The following is a 27921-nucleotide window of genomic DNA, read 5'->3' on the forward strand; positions in this document are numbered from 1 at the left end:
CGCATGTGGCCCCCGGGCCGTAGTTTGCCCACCCCTCGTATAGAGTATACCAAAGAGGAAGATGACTTGCTGTTTTTCTTGGATCTGCGACCCATTTTTGGGTGCCGACCCAGCGGTTTAGAATCACTGCCATAGCATATCAGAGCACTCAACACAGACATGATGCAAATGTGCTCCTTAGTGGCATAAAAAAGATTAACCCCCACAAAGAGAAAAAGCGGCTAAGATAACCGTAGACCTGGAAATTTAACTTATTGCAATGTACAAAAGTGGTATTGTACTGGTTGCTCAGTACAATATGGCTAGAGCAACAATAGGAATTAAAAAAAACACAATCTACCATGTGCTCAGTACAATATGGTGACAACAAGGGTTTTTAAGCCAATTTAAAAAAAATTATATTCTAAATATTTTAGAATGAATATGCATTTGAACTGAGAAAAATAATAGCTCACCTGTCATGAAGGATTTGTACACTTTTTGTCCTTTGGTGGGCATATTTTTAAGTTATTGGGACCATTATTAAGTGTGAAAGGGATGCTAATAAGTAGAAAAACATTAGTGACACACCATAGCATTAATGTGAAGGCTTGTCTTTCAGCATTCCCGCCATTTTGTTTTTTGTGAATGCACTAATGCATAAGGTTGGGCATTGTTTGAGTTTGAACGATCCAGATTCCTCTTTCCGATTCCGGTTCCTAACGATCCTCGATTTTGATGCTTTTAAGAGGCAGAGTTATAAAAGTTTGGATGGTTTAAATGAGAGAGCAAACGAGAGTTTTTTTTGGATTAAACGTCTAAACTTGTCCATGAGTTGTTTAATGCTGTGAACTTTTTATTTACTTTACTAAGAATTTCTTACAGGGCTATTTTCAATCAGTATAAATATCAAACCATTCAACTTGAACGTAAATCTTATGAAGTTACTTTTTACAGGAGTTCACTTTCACAAAAGATGTTTACTTTTGAAAAGTAGTATACTTTGTTTGCTGCCCAATGTTGGTGTAAGCTATTGGCACCCTTATTTTCTTACCACAAGTAAACAGGATGTAGTCAAAAGAGCTCTTATTTTGAAGGCCGGAAGTGTGTTGTGTGGGTTGAGAATGTCACTTGACTGTTGCTAATAGAGACGAACTGTGCACATGAATAAACTTGCCAAGCCTTAGCTCCTGTCCTTTATTTACAGCGAACTACCACGACATCAGCGGGCATTCTGAAACCTTTGGTCACATTGCAATGAGATGTCATTTATTGTTTGACTTACCTGATTCTGATTGCTTAGAGGCAGTCTGACATAGCGCGCCAAAGACAGGGCACTGTTATTTCTACAGCATAAATCCGGAGGTGTTTAATCATGTTGTTCATTAGGGATATAACGATTCGTTTTAATAACGAGTCGATTCGTTTCACGATTCCTGGTTGCCGGTACGATTCATGATCGATATTGGTTCATTTAGAACGGTACAATCCGAAACAATTCAGTAACTTTAAAGCGATTCAGTAACTTTTTAGCCAAAAATTCAACCAATGTGACTTTGAAATAAATACCTGGCTACTGGACAGTGCAGGTGAAGTTTCCTAGATTCCAGTTGTTTTTTGTAAGGGAATCAGGTATAAATTAATTCTGGATATAAACAAAGAAGTAAACACCAATTAATGGCAAATGCATGCACATTTTTATTTGAATAAAGTGCGACCAACACTTCAGGTTGAATTAACAATGAATGAATTAACACGTTGAATTAGATCAAGTGTGTGATTAATTCTATCTGATAAAACATGGCTTCAACTTTATTTTGATACCTCATTCACTTCGCTACCTCAAGTATTAAAGAAGTTAGAGCAAATTTCGTACTGGGAAATAGTGCCTTTGGTTCCCTTCGCTTTAACATTGAGTTAAGACAAAAGCTGTGATCGACCCACGGCCCTTGGCAAGTAGTTTGAAAGGCTTAAAATTGGATTTAACTTTCAAAGCACTCGTATGACTCGTTGTGGTCCATCACTCAGTATAAATCCAGTTAAACGCATGGGGATGACATCACCGGCAGACTGCATCGCTATAACCCGGTTGCGCACAGCCATGTAAACACCAGTCACCCTTCTGAAAAAACGGAATATGCTCATATTCCGGTTTTAAAAACCTGAATATTACCCCTGGGTACTCCTTTTCTAAACCAAATATTGGGTCATGTATACGCCTATCGGGATATCCCGATCAAAAGGAATATTAATTTGTGTTCTGTGCATGTTCTATTCGAAACAAATCTTGTGTCTTTGGCAGGAATTACTTTTAAACATGGCAGCACGCAAAATCCCACACTTTTGGAGCGAGGAGAAGCTACCTCGTTAATTTGGTGAAAGACAGTAACATTATGTCTTTTACTGACGGTAGAAAGTACCGCGATAGCGAAATCAATCATGAGGTGAGCGAGAATTTACGCGAAGCAGGGTTTGTACGAACGCACGTTCAAAAGTGTCCGAGGGGCTCTAGTGGATGTAGCATGGATGTGGATGGCACAGCTCTGGCTCCATTTCCTATTTCTTCATCTTCTCGCCTTCCATTAATGAAGAAAGTGAGACAGAATAGTGTCAAGTACTGGTGGTGGGTCGGTACCAGCACCAAAGTGCAAACAAAGGCATTCATTATCCGCCGTGCCGGTGTTGTTGTTATTTTTGGATACAGACTGAAGAAGCGTAAATGATATGATAATAATTGCGTCATCTTGTTTTCCGTGCATCGAAACGTGTCCATGCGTTTTTTTTTTGTTTTTTTTTCACTTCACACATGTAAACAGGCTATTCCAAATGTTTCAGAAACCGGGATATTGGCCTTAACCTGAATATTGACTGTGTCACTCTATAGCTCATCTCTTCAACATTGATTCTCACCGCCTCTTCAGTCCTACAGAAAAAATCAGGTTCCACCACACCAGCGATCTACTGCATTGTGACCTTGGCTGAGGCTTTTCTGGGATACTGACTCTAATGATACGTGTGTGTGTGTGTGTGTGTGTGTGTGTGTGAGAGGGAGAGAGCCAACCATCACATCACTGTGCCAGCTGGGCAGGGGCAGTTGGACCTGTAGTGTGTCTGCCAAACATGCTGGCATACGCTGGCATCCTAGCATGGCTTCATCTTGTGGGGAAGGACCACATTTGAAAATCATGTTAAAAATGACGGGAGGGGGCATCCGTTAAAAGTGTGCCAGAATCAGCATCGAGGGAAACACAATATGCGCTGCTTGGCTAGGCCTGCTGTGCCTAGATTACATGGAATGGCTTCATCTCTAACCAATACATTGATTATGATCAAGAATTGCTTTTCACATCATATTTTATTGAACAAAAGTTGTTCTCAAAACCAAAACAACTGCTTTTTTTGTTGTACAACCATGTTAGGTTAACTGGAGGCTCTAAATTGTCCATAGGTATGAATGTGAGTGTGTATGGTTGTTTGTCTATACCGTATGTGCCCTGCGATTGACTGGCGACCGTCAGTCCAGGGTGTACCCCGCCTCTCGCGCAAAGTCAGCTGGGATAGGCTCCAGCATACCCGCGACCCTAGTGAAGATAAGCGGGATAGAAAATGAATGGATGGATGGATGGAGAAAACTGTGGTAGATGGCTCATTAACACTAACAAACAGTGAATCAGGTGGCATATAGTGACACGACGTTTGACCTACATACTGCATTTCAAATCATGGAGCAGCCCTTGGATTGAGAACTGGTGCAGAGGTGACATTAAACGTTCACCTTTAACCTCATCTTGCCAAATTTAAATTTTATATAGGAATTTCTAACAAGAAATGTATTTTTTAATATTACATTGTTATACAAGGTGTCCCAAAATATGTGACATAATTTCACAGGCCAATCATTTTGGAAATTCTTGTTGAAATAACTTCAAATTTTCACAGAATGTATCGAAACACATCGAGATTTTATATGAAATGTTTTATTTTTGTTGTGTTTTCATGTTGAGCCATGCCGTTCACTCCCAAAGAGAAGTCATTGTGTGTCTTGGAATATGCGTGCACACCTTCACCCAAGACTGTGCAGCTGTGTCACAGGTGTTGCACATATTGAAAACTTATTAAATTGGTCCCATAATAAACTTATGAAGTTCAACACCTAAACTGTTCAATCATCATTGAGCTAGACTTAGTAGTTTTCAAAATAATTGCTTTTAGATAGTTTTTGTAAAATAAATAACTACATGAACTATTATTATTACTACTATTAATTACTATTATTTTTGTAATGATATATACAGTATGTATAGTATTACATTTAATTTAATTCATTCATTCTTCTTATATGTATGAGAAATATAATACCAATGTATTGATATAGCATGAAATGTGCAGTGGATAGGCTTTGTATGTAATTTGTCAAACGTGTGTACAGTATTAAAAAGTAAAGCTTTATTTATTTATTGTTTATTTTTGTTTTACTATCACTTTATATAGTTGGCACTATAGGATTCCTATGTAGTAAAATTTGACTCATAACAGGGATATTGCTATACAGTGGTACCTCAGTTTGTGCTCTTAATTAGTTCCAAGAGGTTTGACGAAAACCAAAACGTACAAAAATCAAGGCAATTTTTCCCATAAGAAATATGTACATTTATCTGTTTCAGTCACCCAAAAATATGAACAAAAAATACATTCTATAGAGAATAATTGTAATTTTACATGCAGAAAACATTTCAAAATAAACGGTCAGTCTCCTGAAAGAGTTACCAAAATGTGATATAGCAAGCAAAATTGAAAGTTTTTTTTTTTTTTTTACCAATTTGCATATTAAAATAAAGTATCACTTTAATACACTCCTGATCAAAATTTTAAGACTACTTGAATTAATTCTTCAAATATCTTAAGATGTGTCTTAAAATTTTGATCAGGAGCGTATATATTTCTTGTATATATATATATATATATATATATATATACATACACACATATATATGAGGGAGCTTAATGTCAGCTAACTGATGTCATATGACATCTACAAAGTGATGTTTATGCGATCGACCCAAACTACCTTGCCGATCTACCGGTAGCTCACGATCGACATAATCTATATCTATCACAAATACTTTAAACTTAAGCCTTAAATTTTCACAAGCTTGCTCCAAAATGGTGACGTATCTTGCACATAACACGAAGGTAGTGGATGAACCCCCGCTTCCAAATGATTCTGTCCTATCCTCTGACGGCCACCCGACACCTCCCCTCACTACCCCACTACTGTAGAAGCACTGGCATGTGCCTAATTGGCATTGTAGTCCTCAATTCAATTTACTTTTTAATTTTTTTTCTTCAGCATTCACATGTAATGTCACCCTCTAGTATTGCTATATTGCATTTAAATGTCAAACTCCAACATCATGTGTCGTCACTTAGCGGTGATGCATGTTTGAGTGCGGTCATGTGAGCCAGCTTCCACTCACACAGCTGGTGTTGCTAAAGGGAATTAATGCACATTTTCCACCACATTTGATGTGTGTCAACAAAGCAAATTAAAAAGCCAACAATTACTCACAACACCTTTTCTTCCTCTTGTGTGTATGGTTGCCATGGCGTTGAGCCCGTCTGTTTATTCTTTCTCTTCATTAGCAAGGGCTTGGCTCCTCTGCTGTCCTTGTGTATCTGAAAGTACCACTTGTCCTCCTTCGTTCACGCCCTCCTCCGCTACAACGCCATGTGTGGTGTTACACGTTTTCTCCATCTGTTTGGTGCCCCCCAACCCCCCGTTTGCAGCCGCCGCTGTCTTAAGAGGAGGAATACATCAGCAAACATACTGTTCATGTGGATTCATGCCATTAGGAGCCTTTTAGACGTACTTGTTTGTTTAACCATGCACAGCTGAAGTAGAAGCACTGGTGCTTGGTCAACGGATTACTTTACAAGACCCTCAACCGTGTTTGTTCTTTTTTTAAATGCTGGGTAGATGACTAACAATGAACACTCTTACACACATCCTACAGCTTTATACAGCTTTATCCAATTAACGCCTTTATTCCATCGATACTCTATTCTTACCGCCGAGTCTCCTATATTCGCCAAGTGTGTGGTCTTCAAAAGCATATAACAGGTCATGGTCAAGTTTATTTTTACAGCACATTTTGAAAACAGCCACAACTGCCCCAAAGGACAGTATGAGTATAACAAAACAGTTTAATAAAAACTTTAAAACATAAGAGGCAAAACAAAAACAAGCAAACGAAAAATAGCTAAAAATCAATGAAAAGGTACAAATAAAAACATTTTAAAAAATGTCCAGCTCAGCTTGCCTTAAAAGCCAGTGCAAACAAGTGTGTTTTCAGCATTGATTTGAAACTCTTAACGGAAGTAGCAGTTCTAAGATTAAGAAGGGAGAGCGTTCGAGAGTTTGGGGACTGCTACCGCAAAGGCTCTGTCTTCTCTGGTCTTCAGTCTGGACATGGGGCACTCTAGTAGAACTGGTCACATGGAGGGATGTACCGGGGTCTCTAATTAGCGCCAGGTGAAAAAACACCATTGGCATTAACAGCAGTGGATGGAGGCAACCTCCTGATGTAGTTTAGATGGCAGTAGCTGCATTTGAAGTATCACGAGTGGTTTAAGCATCCAGCAGCTTAATTTACCTCTGCATACGCTTTAAAATGTTGGTTTTTACACTTTCCGTAGTGTTGTTTAGAAGGAACTATTAAAAGCAGTTTGCTCCTTACAGCTATTGCAGCATTGGTTCTGTTGCTGCTGTGTTGTGCAGTATAGGTTAATAACTCCCCATGTGGTGTACATTTTCCTTTCCACTTTCTCTTGCTGCCCAGGGCTCCAGACAGTTTTTTTACTAAGAGCGCAGTGGCCCTACCTTAAAATTTTAGGTGCGCAAGCAGAAAATTAATGGGCGCACACTGAAATCGACTTGCAAAGTAAATATTCACATTTCTTCTCATTTTTACTGTCTTACTGATAAATGGCAACTGTCTTCTCTAACCTTGTGTCCCTAGCTGCTGAAAGGCCTTTTTGGTGGCATCATATAGACCTGAAAGGACTCTTGACACCAAAACACATGTTCATCTTCATATTTTCCCTGTGAAAAACAACATTGAAAGGCATATTTCCTGTGTTTGACGTGTGCTTTAATGTTGAAATACCCTTTTTTAGGCTTTTCGTCACTCCCTCCGGAGACTGGAGAAGGTGGCGCAAGTGACGTTTTTACACTAGAAGTTACTACCCGGAAGTTATTGTTCACTCCAATGCTTTGTCAATTGTTATGGTCCAGTTCTGGATGAATTTCTGTTGTTTGTTACCTCCGCTAAGAGCAGCGCAAAGCGCAAGCGCAGCACGAAGGTTGTGTTTTTGCGGCGTTCATCTGTCTGTTTGTCTATGTTCAAACTAACTTGAAAAGTTCTGAATGGATTTGGATGAAATGGGATATGGAAGAACTGATGACATTTTGTGGGTGATCCAAAATAAAAAAATTTTTTCCCAAAATTCACCCTTTTCCCTACAACTAATTATTATTGCCTTATTATTACTTGCTACTACTGACACATTACTCAACCAATTCAAGCCATTCAAACTGTTCAACACATTCAGGACATTCAGGCTACCTATATTTATACTGAAAAAAAAAATCAAAATTTTTCCAAAATTCACACTTTTCCATAAAACTGCTATTACCTACTACTACTTCCACATTTCACAACCGGTTCACCTCATTCCAACATCATCTCATTCAACAAAGTCAGGACATTCATGCCATTTTCCACATACCAAGAATTCCCACTTTTCTTGACATTCCCATGCTTTTGATATAATGAGTTCTAACTACTTCCACATTTCTCAACTGATTCAGACTGTTCCAAAGTCAAAATTCTCAACTCATTTGGGACATTAAGCCTCCCCGGTACATTGTGCGACCATGCTAGGTGTTAACATGCTAACATTAACATGTTAACATTGCATGTTAGCATGTTAATTTTAGCATACTAACATTTTTATCTATTTTCATGTGTTGACACATATATAAAGACTTAGCACTATCATGCTAGGTGTTAGCATGCTAACGTTAGCATGTTAGCATTGTTAGCTTGTCTAGCTATACATGTTTTTAGATTATGCCCGCTCGTTGTTGAAGGCTTTTACTGGAACACTCGAGGAGACGAGTAAGTTTGTTCACATTTCCAAAAGATGCCATTCTCCGTGTAAATTGTTTAGATACTGCCCCGCAAATGGAAATAAAAAGTCAAAAATCCACAACACGTTCAACCGTGGAAAAGCATGCCATGGTGACAGTAAGTCAATGCACATTTTTCCTATGCATATTTTCTATAGTAGCCAGCCTAGTGCTGAGCTAATGAAGTGTTCATTCGTAACTCGCTTGGTTATGACGCACTAGGCAGCTAATGTGTTATCTGTTGTAGCGTGCAACAATAAATCCAAAGGGTTGTCTCTGATTGCTGTGTCACTACGAATCTTAGAATATGAGATGTGGGAGTTCATCTCCACAGTACTATTATTAATGAAGGAACACACCCACTTAACTCTTTATCTTCTAGTACATAGTCACCGATACGTCTGACTTTCAATTCTGCTGCTAACTTGGAGCATTAATACAACGGCAGATGTTCAACTCCAATGAAAAAAAAAACAACCACACACCACTCGTTGACGCAGACGCCGGGAACACAGTAGGTTGGATTGCAAGGTTAATGGTGTGCATAAAGCAGTTAATGAGCGGTTCCAATAATGCCTTGCACACAGCCACTTCCATATGGCTGTATTAGCATTCATAGTAGAGATGCTATAGTTCACAGCCTGATTGGCCACGTTCTTGCTAGACAGCTTTTTTCAAATGAGAAATCTCATCACATTTTAATCTCGCGAGATCTCGTGACACTCCTGGTTCTTAATGTAAACCAGAAACCACTGGCCTGTCATCAGACTTAACAACTTAATCATTATCATTGTCATCATCATCCAATGTTGATTTAAAACTGGGGTCCACAAACACTGGGTTGGGTATCAGTCCATGGCCAGAGAACAGGCCCGTAGAGAACTTTCTGAGGCAATGATAAAAAAAAAAAAAAAAAGATCAGTTCTGCAATTCAGTGTCCCGGTTTATGAGTGCAGTTGCTTCCAACTTCCAGCACAATTAAAGCTACTTTGACAAAAAGAAAGGACAGGTGAGCTATTTATGTTTTATGTGACTGGCAACATTTAAATTGTACTTGATTTACAAAGCACATCTTCACTCCAGCCGCTGGTCATTTGTCATTAAATACATGCATCATCTCAGAATTGAACAGTTATACAAAATATAGAGTTGCCTATAGAGAATATAGAGTTGCAGCTAATATTCTTTGGTGAGCTACAGCTAGCTCACGAGCTACTGTTGGAAACCCCTGTGATAGCGTCACTATCTTAAAGCTGGATACACTACGTCAGCCATCACCAAATGGCGGACCTCGGTCTGGATCCGGACCCAGTGATGGCCCTTTTTGGACCCATGACCAATTAAAGTGAATGGGAAATATAATAATAACATATAATCATGCTGGCAGTTTGGAGGCGTAATTACTTCAGTTATTACGGCTCAGGTGACAGCAATCGCAGTGACGTCACTCAAACTGAGCCAGTTGAAATCCTTTGTTTACTTGCCGAGCGAACCATCCATCCATTTATGCCGCTTAATCTTCGAATGAGAACCTTGGCTTGCTCAAAAGTAAGAACAGTTGTTCGAGAAAACCGAACATTTAAAAGTGAAAGGACGGACCAATACAGCATAAGCTCATTCTTCCAGAATCCAGTGGCAAACCGCTGTGTCTCATATGTTCTGAAAATGTAGAGCCCAATATGAAAAATCTACGAGAGTCATAGCACATTCATTTACAGCACAGCAACGTGCAAATGAGTCTTCACTAAGGATTGTGTGGATATTGTATGGATATATCTAAAAAAAATCCATCGCTGATGGAAGAGATGTGGAGTGCTTCTGCTGCAGCAAAATGCAGCAAAAGGGAGAGCAGAGAAGCGTACAAGCATATTCAAGAGTCAAATTGCATGCGAAGTACGACAAATGCAGACATGATGGCACTGACATTGAAAGTCCTCCCTGCCTCTCTGTCAATCAAAACAGAACATACTGTAATTATGTCTGCAAAAGCACTTTTTTCCCTATCGAACAAAGTGGTCATCATATCACTACAGAATGGCTGTCAATGCTGCCACACGTTATGCTTGTCCACACACTTTAACAGCATGTTGCTATCGGTTATTGGATGTCTCCTTCATTCCGCCTTGTTTGTCCTTGCTGTTTGCAAAATGTGAAATATACCACACTTAACCCTTTATCTTTTCTAGGACACACACACATACTCATGTTGGCTTGTCGTGACTGAACGCACCCCCATGACACACACACATAACTGGAGGTCTCGCGTGTCGGGAGCTGCATGTATCGAGGAGATTCTTAGATGCCGATAATCCTCACATCTAGTGAATTCACACACACACGCACTAATGATTTTAAGAGGATAGAAGGCAAGGAGAGCCAGTGGAGGACAATCAAAGAGCCAGAAGGACTTAAAAAAGATGAAAAGAAAGGAACAATTTCATGAATATACTGTAAATGCTCCAATGAATGCCTCCACTTAAATGAACGATAGTCTCATATAGTGGCCCGGTGTGTGGTCTACAAAAGTAAAGAGCAGGTCAACGGCTGTGGCTGTAGACAAACTCCTGATATAGTTTTTTTTTTTATTAACTCCACAAAATTGTAGTAGCTGCATTTGAAGTATCATCAGTACCGAATGAAGTGGCCAATGAGTGTATGCAGATATAATAGTTGATAACAAAGGTGTGGATTTCAGTCACAGGACGTAGACTCGAGTCACAATTTTCATGACTTTGGACTCGACTTGACAGAAACAAAGAGTTGCAACTTGACTTGCACTTTTGACATCAATGAGATTTTCAGTGATTGCAAAGAGTAAAATGTGTCCCCATTCAAAATATTCAAGTAACATAATTGGTGTTTGTCAAATTGAATAGATTGTTACATTGTTAAAATGGCATTTTTTTATTTAGGAGACAGCAAATGCTCATGATTTATAAGCACTGGAAAATTTCAAACCTATGACTTCGGACTTGATTCAACCTGACTTGTCTTGACCTGACTTGGACTCGCACATCTTCACTTGAGATTGACTCGATACTTGATATTTAAAACTTGAGACTTACTTCAGACTTGCAGAACACTGACTTGCTCCCACCTCTATAAGGTTTAAGGCGATGATATTCATAGAGGTGAAAGTCGCTATTGAGTCTGCAGCGCCACCTCTTACCCCCCTACATGCCCCGGCATTCATCCTCACCCTCATTCTAGCCTTCATCCGGAGGAGGCCAAAGATCCCAAACTCAATTGGAGACGATTCCCTGCAATCCCTGAAAGCCTGGCAGCACTTGGCTCGTCACTTCAGAGTTAGACGGAAGCAAAGAGAGGCTGTGAGCGCTGGTGATTAACAAGCAGCCTGTCGTGCAATATCTGTGGTCAGCTGGCGTGTGAGCAGCAGACGAGGACACAGAGGATGAACTCGCTTTTGTTGTGTTACACAAACAGCGGCCCAGTGAAATCTCACACATCCTGGTGTAAGATTTGAGCTTTGTAACTTGTTTGCAGAGATGAGTGACGACTTTGATTGCAATCAAGCAACGCAGAGGTCAACACGTTACGCGTTTGTTTTTGTGATTATACACGAGAAAGAAGCACAGCAGCATTGTGTGCTGATTCTTAAAGTGACTTCTGATGAGATAACTTTGTGTACGTTCATTCTACCATTTGTTTATTCAACAGTTTGGCCTCAAAGAGCAAACACATTTGACCTACAGCTATCAACATCAGAGATTAAATATATATCATCAGCATTCATGGAACATCAACAACAATTTTGATCTCAGCTACACTGTTGCCAACTTTTCGGTAAGAAAAGTAGCTATTGGCTGTCCTAGAAGTCGCTAGATGATGTCATAATCTAATTTGCTTATCATTTGCATATTATGCTGTAGGAAAAAAGCATAACCTCGTAGGAGAGACAAAAAAAGTGAGTAAAAACACATTTATTACATTTAGAACTACAAATAAACTTGATTCTCAGTTTGTTAATTTCAAATTGTCCATCAAAATAAAATAACTTCAATATTTTATCTCTGCCAGCGGCTCTCAAAGTTCTCCCATCAGACGTCGGCAATTGAGAACTTTTTAAAATTAGCACAATTGAACAGTGAATAACAGATTATGCTGTGTTTATTCTATGGCTCACATTAACATGGCTCGAGTGTGGTTCATTTACAGTCATGGAAAAAATGATTAGACCACCTTTGTTTCTTCAGTTTTTTTGATCCATTTTAATGCCTGGTACAACTAAAGGTACATTTGTCTGGACAAATACAATGATGATAACAAATATAGTTCATAAGAGTTGAATTTAAGAGCTGTTATCTAGCAACTTCCATGGTTTTCTTGATAATAACCAAAATCACTTAAGTTCTTACATGAATATCTACTGTATAGCATTGTACTGCCAAAAAATGTAACTCTTATGAGCTATTTTAGTTGTCATGTTATATTTGTCCAAACAAACCTTTAGTTGTATAAGGCATTAAAATTAACAATAAACTGAAGAAACAGTGGTGGCCTAGTCATTTTTTCCATGACTGTATGTAATAGCAACTGAGCATCACAATATAGGCAATACAGTAGGCTTATCAATTACTTACATTGATAGAAGAAGAATTGTAAGATAATCCACTTCATTTTACTAATAAAGAGTAGCAATAGACTAACAATAAAAACACAATAAACACCATCCTCTTTTATCCAGGCTTACTGAAGATTAAAAAACATTTGCGTTTTAGATGTCGCTGTATAAAACAGGGCGAGCTCCACCTCCGCGTCAGGGGGGGTTGGAGTGTTGCCAGATCTAGCGACAAAGTCGCCAAGTTGGCAATACTGCTCAGCTGTCCTGCCTTGCTGATTTCCTTTAAAATATTGAAGATTATTGTTCTAATGTGGACCTGTAATACAGTATCAGTAGTATATGACAGTATATCTTCTCAAGGGACAAGACTAGAGAAAGTAAACTTGGATATACTTTAGAGCAGTGGTTCCCAAACTTTTTATAGTCGCATATCCCTTCAGAAATTTGAAGCCGCACACTTAAAAATAAACCATTTTATCTTAATTAACTTGAAATATTGAATATAATTGAATTGGTTAATTAATTTAATAGTAATTCCAGGCCAAACATGTGTATTTTGCATGGTTGCATTTTTATAAAGTTTCACATGAGCACTGATGAATAGATCAGTCATCCTACATACTGTATCTTTTATTCCAGTCTGATGTTGGCATCCTTCCATATGAATGGGTTGAATTGGAGCATCACTTGTTGTGTCCACTCACGATGGCTATGGTTTAAGGCTGCATATGAATTTAATACCAAATTGAAGTGGAAAGTTTAACAATCATGGGAGAGCAGTATCTGAAGTACAGAAATACATGCAACCAACGATAAAGCCTCATTTTGTGGGAATCCCCACTCACAGTGACAGGTTTTGTGGGGGTTGGAACACCGATATAAATGAAATCTCCAAGATGAAACACTCTCAATGCACAAAATAATCATCAAACTTACTTAGTTCACATAATGCACACAGAGCAATGAACAACTTCATGCTCTGTCTCTTTTCTGCTCTGTTCTCCTTGCACCGTGAGGCATTCAGGCACACTCGTAATTGTAAGTGTTAGACGATAATTATTTTTCATTTTTATTTTCGTACCCCTTACGATTGGTGTACCCCTGGGGGTATGCGTATCCTAGTACCCTAGCACCCATGGAACCTAGTCTTTAGAGCACTGGTTCTCAAAAAGGGGTACTAGTACCCCTGGGGGGAGGAAAAAAACAGATGCCGGTATTCACCGATATTACATTTTTATGCCAATATCAGGCCGATAATATCGATGGGCAGATATTATCGGACATCTCTAATATACTGTATACACATAAACATGAACTGCGACGTTGTGAAGCAGAGCATGGTCCCTCTCTCTTTGGAAAGCAATGATGGACAGATTAGGTGTAAATAAAATTAACTTTTGCTGTGTGTGCACATTTTGGTTTTAATTGTAGTTTTTGAGGATTTTTTTTTGAAAGCTGTAGTGTTGTATTTAAAAGCAGCTTTATGCAAAGCATAACTAGCATTTCTACACAGGTGCTTTGATAGATGTGGAGTGTTACTTTGAAGATAAAAACACTTAATAACATCGTCCCTCGCCGCCTCCTCGCTTTTTTATTCATCCACCATCCTCTTTGTTGTCCCCGTTATTTTGGTTCACTTCCTCCCTTCTCTTCTTCCTCTCAGTGGGCCGCTTGCTGATCGAGTTCAGCTCCCAGATGACCATGGAGCGAGTGCAGAGAGAAAACCCCAACGTGACCGAGGGCGGCCGCTACACGCCCCCCGACTGCCGGCCTCGATGGAAGGTGCGTTTGCCACTTTTTCGACACATTTGTAGTTACACGGAGAGACATTTTCTCCGTGGATGACTGTGGGACAGAATGAACACCAGCATGATGAAAGCAATCTCTTTTAAGCTGAATTATTCTACCTGCCTTGATTTCTTGATGACTGAATGGTTTCATATTCATGCAACATTTCCCATTTTTTACACAGTCTCATAAGTTATAATGTGAAACAAAGTTGAATCCAGATCTGATCCAGATTACGCAATTGCCAATTAAGTTGAATACATAAAAAAATGCCCTTGTTCAACATACAACTTACTGCATTTATTTTCCTTATACTGTCAAAATTCGGTTTTCAAAAAGGTTTAGTCTGTTGCGGCATTCGGGGGGCGGGCACTTTGTGAGTGGTGGAGAGTTTTCGCGACTCGCGATGTGATCTTCGGGCGGGCGGCGGCTAATTAGCCAAAATGCGGGACACATGCCTGTGATAGCCCGAACAGTGGTTGGATTCATCGGACTGGATGGCCGGCCGTCAGCAGCGGCGGAGGAAACCGGGTTTGCCGACTGCCTGGCGTCATGCTGGATGCTCTTGCATCCAAAGTCTCCTTAAAGAAAGCGCCTGATCCTCTAAGTTTGACCAGTGACTTTGAAAAAGTAAGTCAAATATGTTTTTGTCTAAATGTTATGGTTCCCCTTTCATATCATTTAGCCTAGCGGTCACCAACGTGGTGCTCACGAACACGAGGCGCCTGCAGGCCTGCTTTTCATTCAGGTTTTCAATGAATAATGTGAGAACACTAGAAACAAATGCATTCTGGAATACAAAATGTGAGTTGTGGATACCAACATTTTGTTCATGTTCTGGTAAGACATATTCGCTTTGTTTGGGTTGAAATAAGCAATGAAAATCAATGTTTTTTTCATGTTTATTCAAAAATGTACACTTAATCTATGTGATCGGTATCGGTATTAGTATCGGCCGATTTCACTCATGGATGATGGGTATTGGCAGCATAAAAACCTGATCGGAATAACCCTAAAAAAATAGTTTTTATATCCATGTGAATAGAATAGTGCCCGTCAATGTTCAGATTTTCAAGAAAGAACAATAAAATATCCTAAAAGTTACAACATACAGTACATGTGCATATACTTATGTGTCTTATCCTCTCATGTGTGTGTCCGTGCTTTAAGGTGGCCATCATCATTCCGTTCCGTCACCGTGAAAACCACCTGAAGTACTGGCTCCACTACCTCCACCCCATCCTGAGACGCCAGAAGATCGACTACAGCATCTACATTATCAATCAGGTAGACCACTCTGACATTTCGCATATAACATGTGGAGCCTCCATTGTGTACTTTTTCCAGCAACGTTAATCTTATGGTTTAACTTTTAATTGACACTCATTTGCATAATTATACATTCAGGCCCTTCTTTTTATGTGTATTTGTAGCAGAAAGACATTAATAGTCAAAGTACAGAACACCCCTAAAGCTGACCTCTCCCTCTATGACTGCTTCACTTTTTGATTTTTGTCATAGTGAGAAATGTGTGTTTTATTGCATTATAGTTCCTCTATCTCTGCTGGGTAATGAGCTATTTTACATTCTTGCTCTCTTCTTGGGGCCCTGCGCAGCGTCTTAATCACCCCTACCCTACCACCCGTTGAACGGACCTTTGGTTCCGCCTGCTCTCCATACGCTGTTGTTTTTCCTCACTAGAAAACGTTTTCAATCTTTTTGTGGTAATGTCTCAAAGTATCAGAAGGTCTATTTGAAAAGTCTAATGGATACAGCATGCTAAACAAAAATTCCTTCTTGTGTCAGTTATCCTGCAAAACCAGTACAGTTCTTGCTCTGACACGGATTATCTGTTTAAAGATTGACAGTCAAATATACTGTATATTCTAAATCATATTTTTGTATATAAATATGTAAATACTATTTCTAAATGTATTCATTTAACTGTAGTTTTTACATTTATAATAAAGAAATACAATTCATTCATAATGTATTTATACTTAAATATTTTTTCTATTTTTTTATATAGGTTTTAAATTATGGAATTTGTTTTTTAATGTATTATTACTGTTAAATGACAAATAATGACATTTTAACTTGTTTTATTTTCTTAAATATGATGATAAGAAATACATAGGGAAGCATTTAAATAAATGATTGTTGAGACAAAGATAATTAAAAAGTATAGTTATTTAGGGTACTTTGGTAATAAATCATTAATATACATGTACGCATAAATCATATTATAATGTAATACTGTGATTTATTATTTCTGAATTTAAATTAATGCATTATTATTATTACTGGTATCAATATAATTAAAATATAATCATTTATTTGCAAATTTTGAAAGGGTCACTGAATTTCCTGAAATATGTTCTATATTGTTTGTAATTATGTTGTATGTTGTTCATTTTTTTGAAAGCAAACTTTAAATTAGTAAAATAACATTTTTGTAGTACTCATCCGCCATTTTGGGACTGACTTCTAAAACGAGGGGCGTTTCCCAAGTGACGTCAGCGCAATCGGACATCACAAGTAAACAAACATGAAAGAATGGACGAGATAGAAGATGTTTACACTGATTATAGCAAAGATTTGAACAATGTGTCATTAGTTTTCGAGGAGGAAGAAACATCTGGAGATTAAATAGAGAACTTGCAGAATGTGGAATTAAGCCGTATTTGTTAGAACCACTGACAATGGGACTATTTGTCTGATGCTGAGGTGTTCCATGACAAAGACATGGAGATGAAGATTGGTTGGCTTCAAACACAAAATTGTAAGTGTAAATTACCTTGGAGTTGCTTAGCCTTCAACTACTGTTCTAAATCGGCTTCTTAATGAGAGTAAAGGGCTTTTTGGGGCCTTTTTTACTGTGTTCGTTTGTCAGCGCCCCGTCCCGCCCCCTACTGTTAACGTATCGCTGTGAAAGTAAGTTTTATAACCTGTATAATGCTTTGAATGCTTGTCTCTATGGTGGCATAGTGTTTACAATACCATATGATAATGTATATGGAAATAAGACATGACTTAATGTGTTCTGTGGCAACTTTGACGCCTTTCTCCTCTTTTTAGTCCTGTTGCTAGCTTCCCAGCATCCAAAATGTGTTCATGCTATACTTGTGAAGTCTCTTTTTTGTCTGTTCGCTCCCTTGTGGGACGTTGCGCTGCCCCTTACTCACGTCCCCTTTTGGGACGGACCTTTTGATTCCGCTCGCCCTATTGGGTCTGCTCTCAATATGCTGATATTGTCTTTGTCTGTGTGTCGTACAAACACACACACTGGTGCATTGTCTTGGAGCATCTTTCTTATCTGCACGGTAAAACGGTTGAGGAGGCCAAAGGGTCTCTGCTATACCGGCAGGGTTGACTGTTACCTCCAAAAATGTTGCACTCATTATTGTTTGTTCTGCTCTTGTCCGCCATCAATCTGAACCGTGTGAACTCGGCGATAGACTGAACTTGCTGAGATTTTTGTACCTCTCTATTGATTTTTCTATTTTGGGAATGTACTGCATGCACTTGTAGTCACACACTGTAAGTCATCCAGTTTGTGTCACCCACCAAGAGGCTAGTGGCTCCGCCTCCTTGCCGTTCTCTCGTCTCCTTTCTGACACCAACGGATCACGTTGGGATTAAGCTCTGAGTGTTTCTGTCTGTATTTGTTTTGGCTTTAACGCCCAAGGTCATGTAAAGACGGGCTTGTGCGGTTCATTGGTCAAATAGCAGCGTCCATACAGTCACTGTTTGTTTGTTGGCTCACACATCTGCACTTTCTGGCACATCCATTACTTAAAATAACAGGAAACTAAAATTGCAAGATATGCCATAATAAAGTTGGGCTTGTCCGAAATGCTGCTATATTATGAGGCATATTAATAACCGCCTAGCAAATAAGTTATTGCTAGCTAAATACACAAATCCAAGAGCCTTATGACCAATAAATTAATGTAAAAAGGCTTTTGGATTTGTGTATGTACTTTAGGTATATGTCAATATCATAACAATACATTTTATTTTATTTGTTAAATAATTACCAGATTTTTAAATATGTATTTATTTAAAATGTGAGATATTTAATGAATTAATATGTTTGTATATTTTTTTACATGTTATATCACAACCATATGCACGAGAGGTAATATTTATAGCCCCTTCTCCACCCTTCTGGCTCTCTGTGGACGTCTGGAATCGGGATATGGTCTGCTGCGCGTCCCCAGCCCCACAGCCGCTTCCAGATCCAGCCACAGTGGCAAAACTTCGCCAGACCGAGGTCAGGTCACCTCTGGCGCCCTCTACTTCTCCACGCAGGGGCCGAGGTTGGATCACCTCCAGCTCTAGCCTCACTCTCACCCGAGGGCAGCCTCGTACATCGTGTCGTCTTGTGAGTCGGGTGTCCGTGACACCCCTAGTAAATATTTAAATAAATACACTGTATTGTGTAAGATTAATTCATAGTTTTAATTTGGTTATTATTTCATTATTTTACATGATTCAAGAACAGTGAGCTAGCAGTGAGCTATTTTGCATGAGTGATCCTTAGTTTCCAATGTGAGAATATAACGCGTGCTCCTCTTTATCTTCTCCATCAAGCTATTACCATTGTTTTCCATTCTAATGCTAATGAAAGCAAAGCCTATTTAATTCTAACAGTCATTATTTTCTTATCTACTTGAGATATTCGCATGTTAATGACCGCTCCATTTTCATCTACCGCACACACAAACGCACACACGATTTGTAATGAAATGTTTCACAACTGTTTGCAAAGAAAATTGCATATACAGTATATGCAGTTGAGTGTGGAATAGGATATTGATCTTCCTCCTCTTTCTCTTCCCCCCATCTGCAACTGTATTTGCTGGAAGGAACTGTTTGCAGGGAAATGAAACCTTATAGGCCCCGTTGGGTCTAACTTGAAGAATTGTGCAAGGCTGAAAACATATTTGAGGCATTTATAATTCAAAATGCCTTCTCAGAACTCAAGGGTTTTGGCAGGGGGGGTTTCCAACAGCAAAATTCAAAGTACCATAAATTCCAGATTACTGAGAGTACCTGAATATAAGCCGCACCCACCAAATTTAAAGAGAAAAAACATGTAAATATATAGGCCGCACTTGTCTCTAAAGCGCAGATGTCCATGCTGTAACATGGGCTATTTACACAGAAAGACACAATAAAGATAAATTGATATAGACCAGCCATCACCAAATGGCAGATCTCGGTCCAAAAACGGATGTTCATGGAGCGATTGCAGCTGCGGTTGTTGGTTTACTTCCTGAGAAGTGAACGAGAGGACCATGGCTTGCTCAAAAGTAAGAAAAGTGACCAATATACGGCCAATATATGTTCATTCTTCCGGAATCCAGTGCCAAACCTCTGTGTCTGATATGCTCTGAAACTGTAGCGCTGGTCAAAAGTGCAAATGTGACGCAACATTACCTTTCAAAACACAGCTCATTCGAGGGGAAGTATCCACCCAAGTCTGATGTGAGAGCGCCGAAAATAATGTCGCTTAGAGCCCGGTATGAAAAAGCTACGAAAGTCATAACACATTCATTTACAGCACAGCAATGCAAATGAGTGTTCACTATGGATTGTATGGATATTGGACCAAAACAAAAAATCTTTCACTGATGGAAGAGTTGTGAAGGCGTGCTTCTGCTGCAGAGACCTTACTCAGAGGTAAACAAAAAGAGGAATTGTGTGATAGATTCAGGCAAATCCCAATAAGTACTATAATAACAAGTAAATGTGAAACTTTAAGAGGATGTACTGTTGCAGCTTTCTGTTAAAGAGACTTTTAAAATTGTTATTATTTAATATAAACTTTTCAGAGAAACCGATGCAATTTATTTAAGTTGAAAATACAGCGTTACAACAGTGTTCCATTTACATAACTGATGTATATATATGTGTATCTTAACAAAGCTACAGAGATATTGTTATTGGAGCAGCTAACACAAAAAACTATATTTATCTGGCAGAGTAACACTACTCCTCGCTAGTCTCAGCGTCACTCACAAAGCATCAAGTCAATGCAACGGGACAGACGGAAGAGTGGATACTACTGGCTCTCAATTACGCTACGAAGACTCAACAAGATGATTTTTGAAAATGTAAAAAAAAAAAAAGTGCAGTTTTCCTTTAAGAATGTTAGAAAATGAGATGCGCGACTGGGTTTTATGATGGCCACAATTTAACCCTGGATCATTTCTATTTCCATTATTTCCTATGGGAGAAATAGCTTTGAAATATCAACAAAATATCCTGTTTGACAATATAGGTTACACTGCATTGCCAATGCAAAAGTTGAGCTTTTGTCCAACTTTTTCACCCATCTGTTTAGTCCAAAGACAACCTGGTCAATTGACAACAGTAGCATTGTTTTCAAGGGTGATATCAATAATAACCCCGTGCGAGCACCGACTGACCTTGTCGTTTGGTGAATTTGTAACATCCACAGCGTTAAGTCTGCTCTCAGTGATTTAAGTGGTCCAGGCAACACAAACTATGCTGATTTGAATGGAAGCTGAGGGCAATCAATATGAATGTGAGGAGCGAGCGTGCTTAACGGCAACACAGTGTGTGGATATGACGTGCGGAAAGATTGGAGGTCACGGAACCGCTTTCAGTGAATAAGTGTGCTGCTGTCTTACATTCCATCACTTGAGATGTTTTTTAATATTCTGCGGCATGCTTCACTTTCACTGCATTTGTGAGGAATGTCAATCAGCATCTTTGTTTCCTTCTCATTTAATCTTTCAGCTCATACCTGGGAAAAAAGAGGATGTATTATGATAATGTCAGCGGTTGGGGGATCATTTTGTAGAAGACACCACGAGATGTGGTTTGGGGGGGCTTTAATCACTCGAGAAAATTGCAGAGAAAATGCCTCATGTTTATTGCCATCCTCTTCTCTCCTGGCTGTGTCAAGACAATTGAGGATAAGTCTTCATGTCTTCCTGTTTTAGAGCTTCATTTCCCAAAAGCGAACTTTTGAGGGTGCATACAGTGTGCTGTTTTTTTTTTGTAATATTATTGCACAAAGACAAATGAAAGTGAAAGAGATAACCTGCAGTGTGTGACACATTCTTCTCTTAGCGTCTCTTTCTGCTATTATTCACAGAAAGGCCATTTAGGATTGTTCAGCAGGATATGAGATCGTTATTGTTATTGATACTTCTCTGCAGTCCATTTGAGAGTTACAGCATCTCACAAGACTCACGTTTCGGTATTTTTATTACAGCATGTCTTGTCAAGGGTCAATACTGTAGAAAGTAAACTTGGATGTACTTAAGAGTAGTCAGCGTCCAGCTTGCAAGGCAGTATAGATTTACTGTTGACTGAAAATATGTCTGCACACAGCCATTATTGCCTTAATAGCTTGCAACACAAGTGAGCAGCAAGGTAATCGTGTTGCTTACAGTGAAACATCATGATCTGGTGCTGCACGAGTGCTGCTGGCTAGGGATGCGTACCGAAACTCAGTATCATAATGGCACCAGTGCCGATGTAACGATAGTAACCGGACCAAATAAACAAAGGAGCTATGCATTAAAGACAAGGTACTCTGTCATTTCTTAATCAGGAAGTGTTTAGTCATGTTAACCCACTTTTGCGCGATATAATTGTGTTGCAAATGTTACACTGAGCACCCTAATGAGGAAGAAGCAGTATAGAAAATGGATGGATGGATGTTACACTGAGCCCACCACTCTTTTTTTTATGATGATAAGTCAAACTTTTTAGCTGCTTTAGGTAAGCGGAAGGATGGTGGAGGAGATGTGTCTAACCCATCCATCCATTTTCTATACTGCTTCTCCTCATTAGGGTCGCGGGGGCATGCTGGAGCCTATCCCAGCTGACTTGGGCCACAGGCGGGGTACACCCTGGGCTGGTCACCAGCCAATCGCAGGGCACATATAGACAAACAACCATTCACACTCACATTCATACCTATGGACAATTTAGAGTCGCCAATTAACCTAACATGCATGTTTTTGGAATGTGGGAGGAAGCCGGAGTACCCGGAGAAAACCCACGCACACACGGGAAGAACATGCACAGAAATGCCCAGAATTGAACCCAGGTCTTCCCGATCTCCAGGCTGTTACTGTGTTGGCCAACATGCTAACCACTAGACCACCGTGCAGCCCGTGTCTAATTAATTATTTTCTGTCATGCCCCCACTGGGGGATAGAAATTTGAAATCCATGCCCAAGAGGATTAAGGGAGTGCTAGATAACAGTGGTGCTCACACTAAATATTCACACCACGGACACAGTTTGGACATGTTCCCTGTGAGGTGTACTAGCTGGCTATTACTACACAATATTGGCTGTGTGTTGACTCATTTTCAGTGGATAGTAAATCTATACTGCTGTACAAGCAGTACACTGACTACTCTAAAGTATATCCAAGTTTACTTTCTATTGTATTGGCCTTTGAAAATATATACTAGAATATATAAGGAATGCATATCCATACAGCTCACACACAACAGATACTACAATTCCCAGAATGCAGTGCAGTAGCCAGTGCCTTATACACTCCTGATCGAAATCTTAAAACCAGTTGAAAAATTGCTAGAATTTGCGTTTTGCACATTTGGATCTTAATGAGGTTTTAAGTAGAGCTACAATATGCAAACGCAAGAAGGGGGAGTGAGACAAAAAGCACTTTGAAGAAGTAATTTATTGAGAACAACAATTAAACTGAAATAGGCTGTTTATTGGCTGATAAAAAAAATACATTAAAAATAACAAAAAACTCTCCAAACTAGAACAAAACATGTTCTCAGTAGGACTCAGTAATGAGTAGCTCCACCGTTCTTGTTAATAACTTAAAAAATTGCTTTGGGCATGCTTGATGCGAGTGTTTCCAGGAGGCTAGTGGGAACATTGCTCCAAGTGGTGAAGATGGCTTCACGAAGGGCGTCAACTGTCTGGAACTGATGGCCATTTTTATAAACGTCCCTTGCCATCCATCCCCAAATGTTCTCTATGGGATTTAAATGAGGGGAACATGCAGGATGGTCCAAAAGAGTGATGTTATTCTCCCTGAAGAAGTCCTTGGTCAAGCGAGCATTGTGAACTGCAGCGTTGTCCTGTTGAAAAACCCAGCTGTTACCACACAGACGAGGGCCCTCAGTCATGAGGGATGCCCGCTGCAACATCTGCACGTAAGCATCCGCCGTTTGACGACCCTGCACAACCTGAAGCTCCAGTGTTACACCGAATGAAAAAGCACCCCAGACCATGATGGACCCCCCCTCCACTGTGCCGGGTAGAAAACATCTCAGGTGGGATCTCCTTGTCATGCCAGTAACGTTGGAAGCCATCTGGACCGTCAAGGTTACATTTTTTTCTCATCAGAGAATAAAACTTTTTTCCACCTTTCAATGTCCCATGTTTGATGCTCCCTGGCAAAGTCTAAACGGGCAGTTTTGTGGCGTTGAAGGAGACAAGGTCTTTGAATCCGTTTTTTTTTTTAAACCCTTTTCCCGCAGATGCCGTCTGATGGTTATTGCGCTGCAGTCTGCACCAGCAAGGGCCTTAATGTGGGTTGAAGACCGCCCTGTGTCTTGATGGACAGCCAATCGGATCCTCCGGCTCAGCGCAGGTGTGATTTTTTTGGGTCTACCACTTGACTTTTTTGGTCCATAATGCTCAGGATCATTCAAAAAATGTAGAATGACTGTCTTACTGCTCCCAACCTCAGCAGCAATGGCACGCTGCGAGAGGCCTTGCTTATGCAGCTCCACAATGCGACCACGTTCAAAAAGAGAAAGCTCCTTAGCTTTAGCCATCAGGAGGGCATGACAGTGTGAATGCCTGACAGAAAATGAAAATATTATAATATAATATATTATTTATATTATAATATAATATAAAGCTGAATTGAATTTGATGCATGTTTTGGCGTACTGTAATATGAATACATGGGAAATAAATTGTTTAGTAATTTATTTTTTATTTCAAGATAACAAAATTTACAGAATAAAATACTACAAAGAAATGTTTTTATTAAATAGAAATCTGTCCCGCTTAAGTTAAAACGGAATAAATTCGGTGTCTAGGTTGCAGGTTGTATCCAGCTCTCATCACTATTCGATATTTCATTTATTTATGTTTTATTTATAACTGGCAACATTTAAATTCTACACTACTTTCTTTACCAAGCAGATCTCCACTGCATTGCTTGTTTGTTTTAAAAACAAAATGTCCCTACCTTAAACCGGTGTTGTTTAACAATGCACGCCGTGGGCTCTAATGCAATGTAACGTCCCCCGAGACGTCCAGCAGCAAAGACACCTGTGATGTCCACGCAGCAGGTCTCATGCACTGTACACTATATGCATGTTTATTTCTGCTTATTTGCTTGTTTCTTCAATCTATAAACTGCAATATCCAATGGAAATAAGGCCCCCCGAAGACAATTTGTGTTGACTGGCAAAAATTTTTAAATGGCTTTCAAGCAAAAATATCACTTTGCTCAGCACAGTGGGGGTCATGCAGGTCTTGTTTGTTGATTACCACTGAGACCAAGGTACAATGAAATGAGACTGTCTATAGGATTCAGACAAACATTAATTTAATATTCCATACATTGTTTTTTTACACAGCTGTAATGTATATGGACAAAAACTGATATACAGTGGTGTGGAAAAAGTCTTTGTCCCCTTCCTGATTTCTTATTTTTTTGCGTGTTTGTCACACTTAAATGTTTCAGATCATCAAACAAATTTAAATATTAGTCAGTGACAACACAACTGAACGCAGCATGTTTTCCAGCATGAACCACCTTTTTAAGGTCATGCCACAGCATCTCAATAGGATTCAGGTCAGGACTTTCACTAGGCCACTCCGAAGTCTTCATTTTGTTTTTCGTCAGCCATTCAGTGGTGGACTTGCTGGTGTGTTTTGGATCATTGTCCTGCTGCAGAACCCGAGTTTGTTTCAGCTTGAGGTCACGAACAGATGGCCTGGATATTTTCCCTCAGGACTTTTTGGTAGACAGCAGAATCCATGGTTCCATTTGTCACAGCAGGTCCTGAAGCAGCAAAACAGCCCCAGACCAACACTACCACCACCATATTTTAATGTTGGCATGATGTTCTTCTTCTGAAATGCAGCGTTACTTTACGCCCAATATAATGGGACACACACCTTCCAAAAAATCAGACCACAGAGTATTTTCCCAAAGGTCTTGGGGATCATCAAGATGAGGTGGTTTTCGTCTTGGAACTCTGCCACGTAGGTTGTGTTTGCGCAGTGTCTTTCTTATGGTGGAGTCATGAACACTGACCTTAACTGAGGCAAGTGAGGCTTGCAGTTTTTTTGATGTTGGTCTTTTGTGACTTGTTGGATGAGTTGTCGTTGCGCTCTTGGGGTAATTTTGGTTTGCTGGCTACTCCTGGAAAGGTTCATCACTGTTGCATGTTTTCACCATTTGTGGATAATGGCTCTCACTGTGGTTCGCTGGAGTCCCAAAGCTTTAGAAATGACTAGCACCTTTTCCAGACTGAAAGATCTCAATTCATCTCAGTTAAGTTATGTTTTAACGGGGGGGCAATCACTTTTTCACACAAGGCCATGTAGGTTTGGAATGGTTTTTCTCCCTTAATAATAAAATGTTTCATTTAAAAACTGAGTTTTGAGTTCAGTTGTGATGTTCATCCATCCATTCATCGATCCATCCATCCATTTTCTTACGCTTATCCGGGTCCGGGTTGCGGGGGCAGCAGTCTCAGTAGGGAAATCCAGACTTCCCGGTCCCCAGCCACCTCTTCCAGTTCCACCGGGAGGACACCAAGGCGTTCCCAGGCCAGCTGTGAGACATAATCCCTCCAACGTGTCTTAGGTCTGCCCCAGGGCCTTCTCCCGGCTGGGCATGCCCGAAACACCTCACCAGGGAGGCGGACTGGATGCCTGAGCCACCTCAACTGGCTCCTCTAGATGTGAAGGAGCAGCGGCTCTACTTTGAGCTCCTCCCGGATAACGAGCTCCTCACTCAGTCTCTTAGGGTGAGTCCAGCAAACTAATTTCAGCCGTTTTTATCCACCATTCTGTCATTCTGTCGGTCATGACCCAAAGCTCATGACCATAGGTGAGGGTGGGAACATAGATCGACCAATAAATTGAGAGCTCAGCTGTCTCTTCACCACAACGGTCCGGTACGCGACCGCATTACTGCAGACGCTGCACCGATCCGCCTGTCCATCACACGCTCCATCCTTCCCTCACTCCTGACCCCGAGATATTTGAACTCCTCCACTTGGGGAAGAGCCTCATTCCCAACCCGGAGGGTGCAATCTACCCTTGGCCTCTGATTATGAGGTGCTGAGTCTCATCCCAGAAGCTTCACACTCACATGCAAACCAACCTGGTAAACACTGAAGGTCACAGCCCGAAGTTGTTGTTAGTAACTAATATTTACTTTGTTTTATGATCTGAAACATTTAAGTGTGACAAACAAGCAAAAAAAATAATCAATTAGGAAGGGGGCAAACACTTTTTCACACCACTATAGACGCTTTATTAACCTTACAGTAGATGCAGTATTTCACTGCATCTGCGACAAGGTCGACATGTATGAGCTTGTGTCTCAATAACTGCGAGACTTGGATGGTTGGTTTCATAATAGAAACAAAATGGAAAGACTCAAAATAACCCAAAAGTCAAAACAAAGACCACGCTCACTCACCTGTGACTACATTTGTGTGCTTAATCAACATGTGTCATTTAATTAATGCAAAGCGATCGCTCCTGAGTGAGAAATGTCACCTTGCTCATTAGAAATAATCAGAACAACTCAAACTCAATGAACAAACGTTCATTGATATGGAACAAAATTATTGTAATCGTCCCTCATTTATCGGGTGAATTGGTTCCAGACCCAACCGTGATAAATGAATTTGTGCGAAGTAGGATTCAATATTAATAAACAGAATATTTTGTCGTTGGAGCATAGCATGTGTGTTTCTGACTTTCTAAATACAGGTTTTAACGTCATTATTTTATTTTTTTAAATAAATAAATACATAACATTATTATAGCATTGTAGACATGGAATAACACCACAATAGTCGCTTTTACATTCCAATTTTTCTTTGTTTACATCACATTGCGCAGGATACGGGAACACTGCAGGAACATAACAGACAGCCGCTGCTAGCATAGCAAGTTACCGGGCTAACTAGTTAGCCTCTCCAATTTACTTATTCTAAAGTTAAGAAAGTGTTTCAAATGGAGTGGGGAAGACGGACAAAGAACCCCAAAACGTACCACTTCCACACGGAATGGGAGGGGAGCTTTTTTTTCTCACTCAATCTCAGCCATGGCTTGTAGGCTCGGCTCTGCTGACTCAGTAGCCC

At 39.8% G+C, this 27921-nt stretch overlaps 1 protein-coding gene across 1 annotated transcript in view; it reads left to right on the forward strand.

Annotated features, from left to right (window-relative positions):
• The window catches only part of b4galt2 (UDP-Gal:betaGlcNAc beta 1,4- galactosyltransferase, polypeptide 2), a 133128-nt gene that overhangs the window by 56423 nt on the left and 48784 nt on the right, over nt 1-27921 (forward strand). The window contains exons 3-4 of the mRNA XM_054769338.1: nt 14416-14534; nt 15711-15827. Coding sequence (XP_054625313.1) covers nt 14416-14534; nt 15711-15827 — 236 coding nt within the window. The remainder of the gene's footprint in view (nt 1-14415; nt 14535-15710; nt 15828-27921) is intronic.

This window comes from Dunckerocampus dactyliophorus, chromosome 2, assembly GCF_027744805.1.
Source record: "Dunckerocampus dactyliophorus isolate RoL2022-P2 chromosome 2, RoL_Ddac_1.1, whole genome shotgun sequence".
NCBI classification, from domain to species: domain Eukaryota; kingdom Metazoa; phylum Chordata; class Actinopteri; order Syngnathiformes; family Syngnathidae; genus Dunckerocampus; species Dunckerocampus dactyliophorus.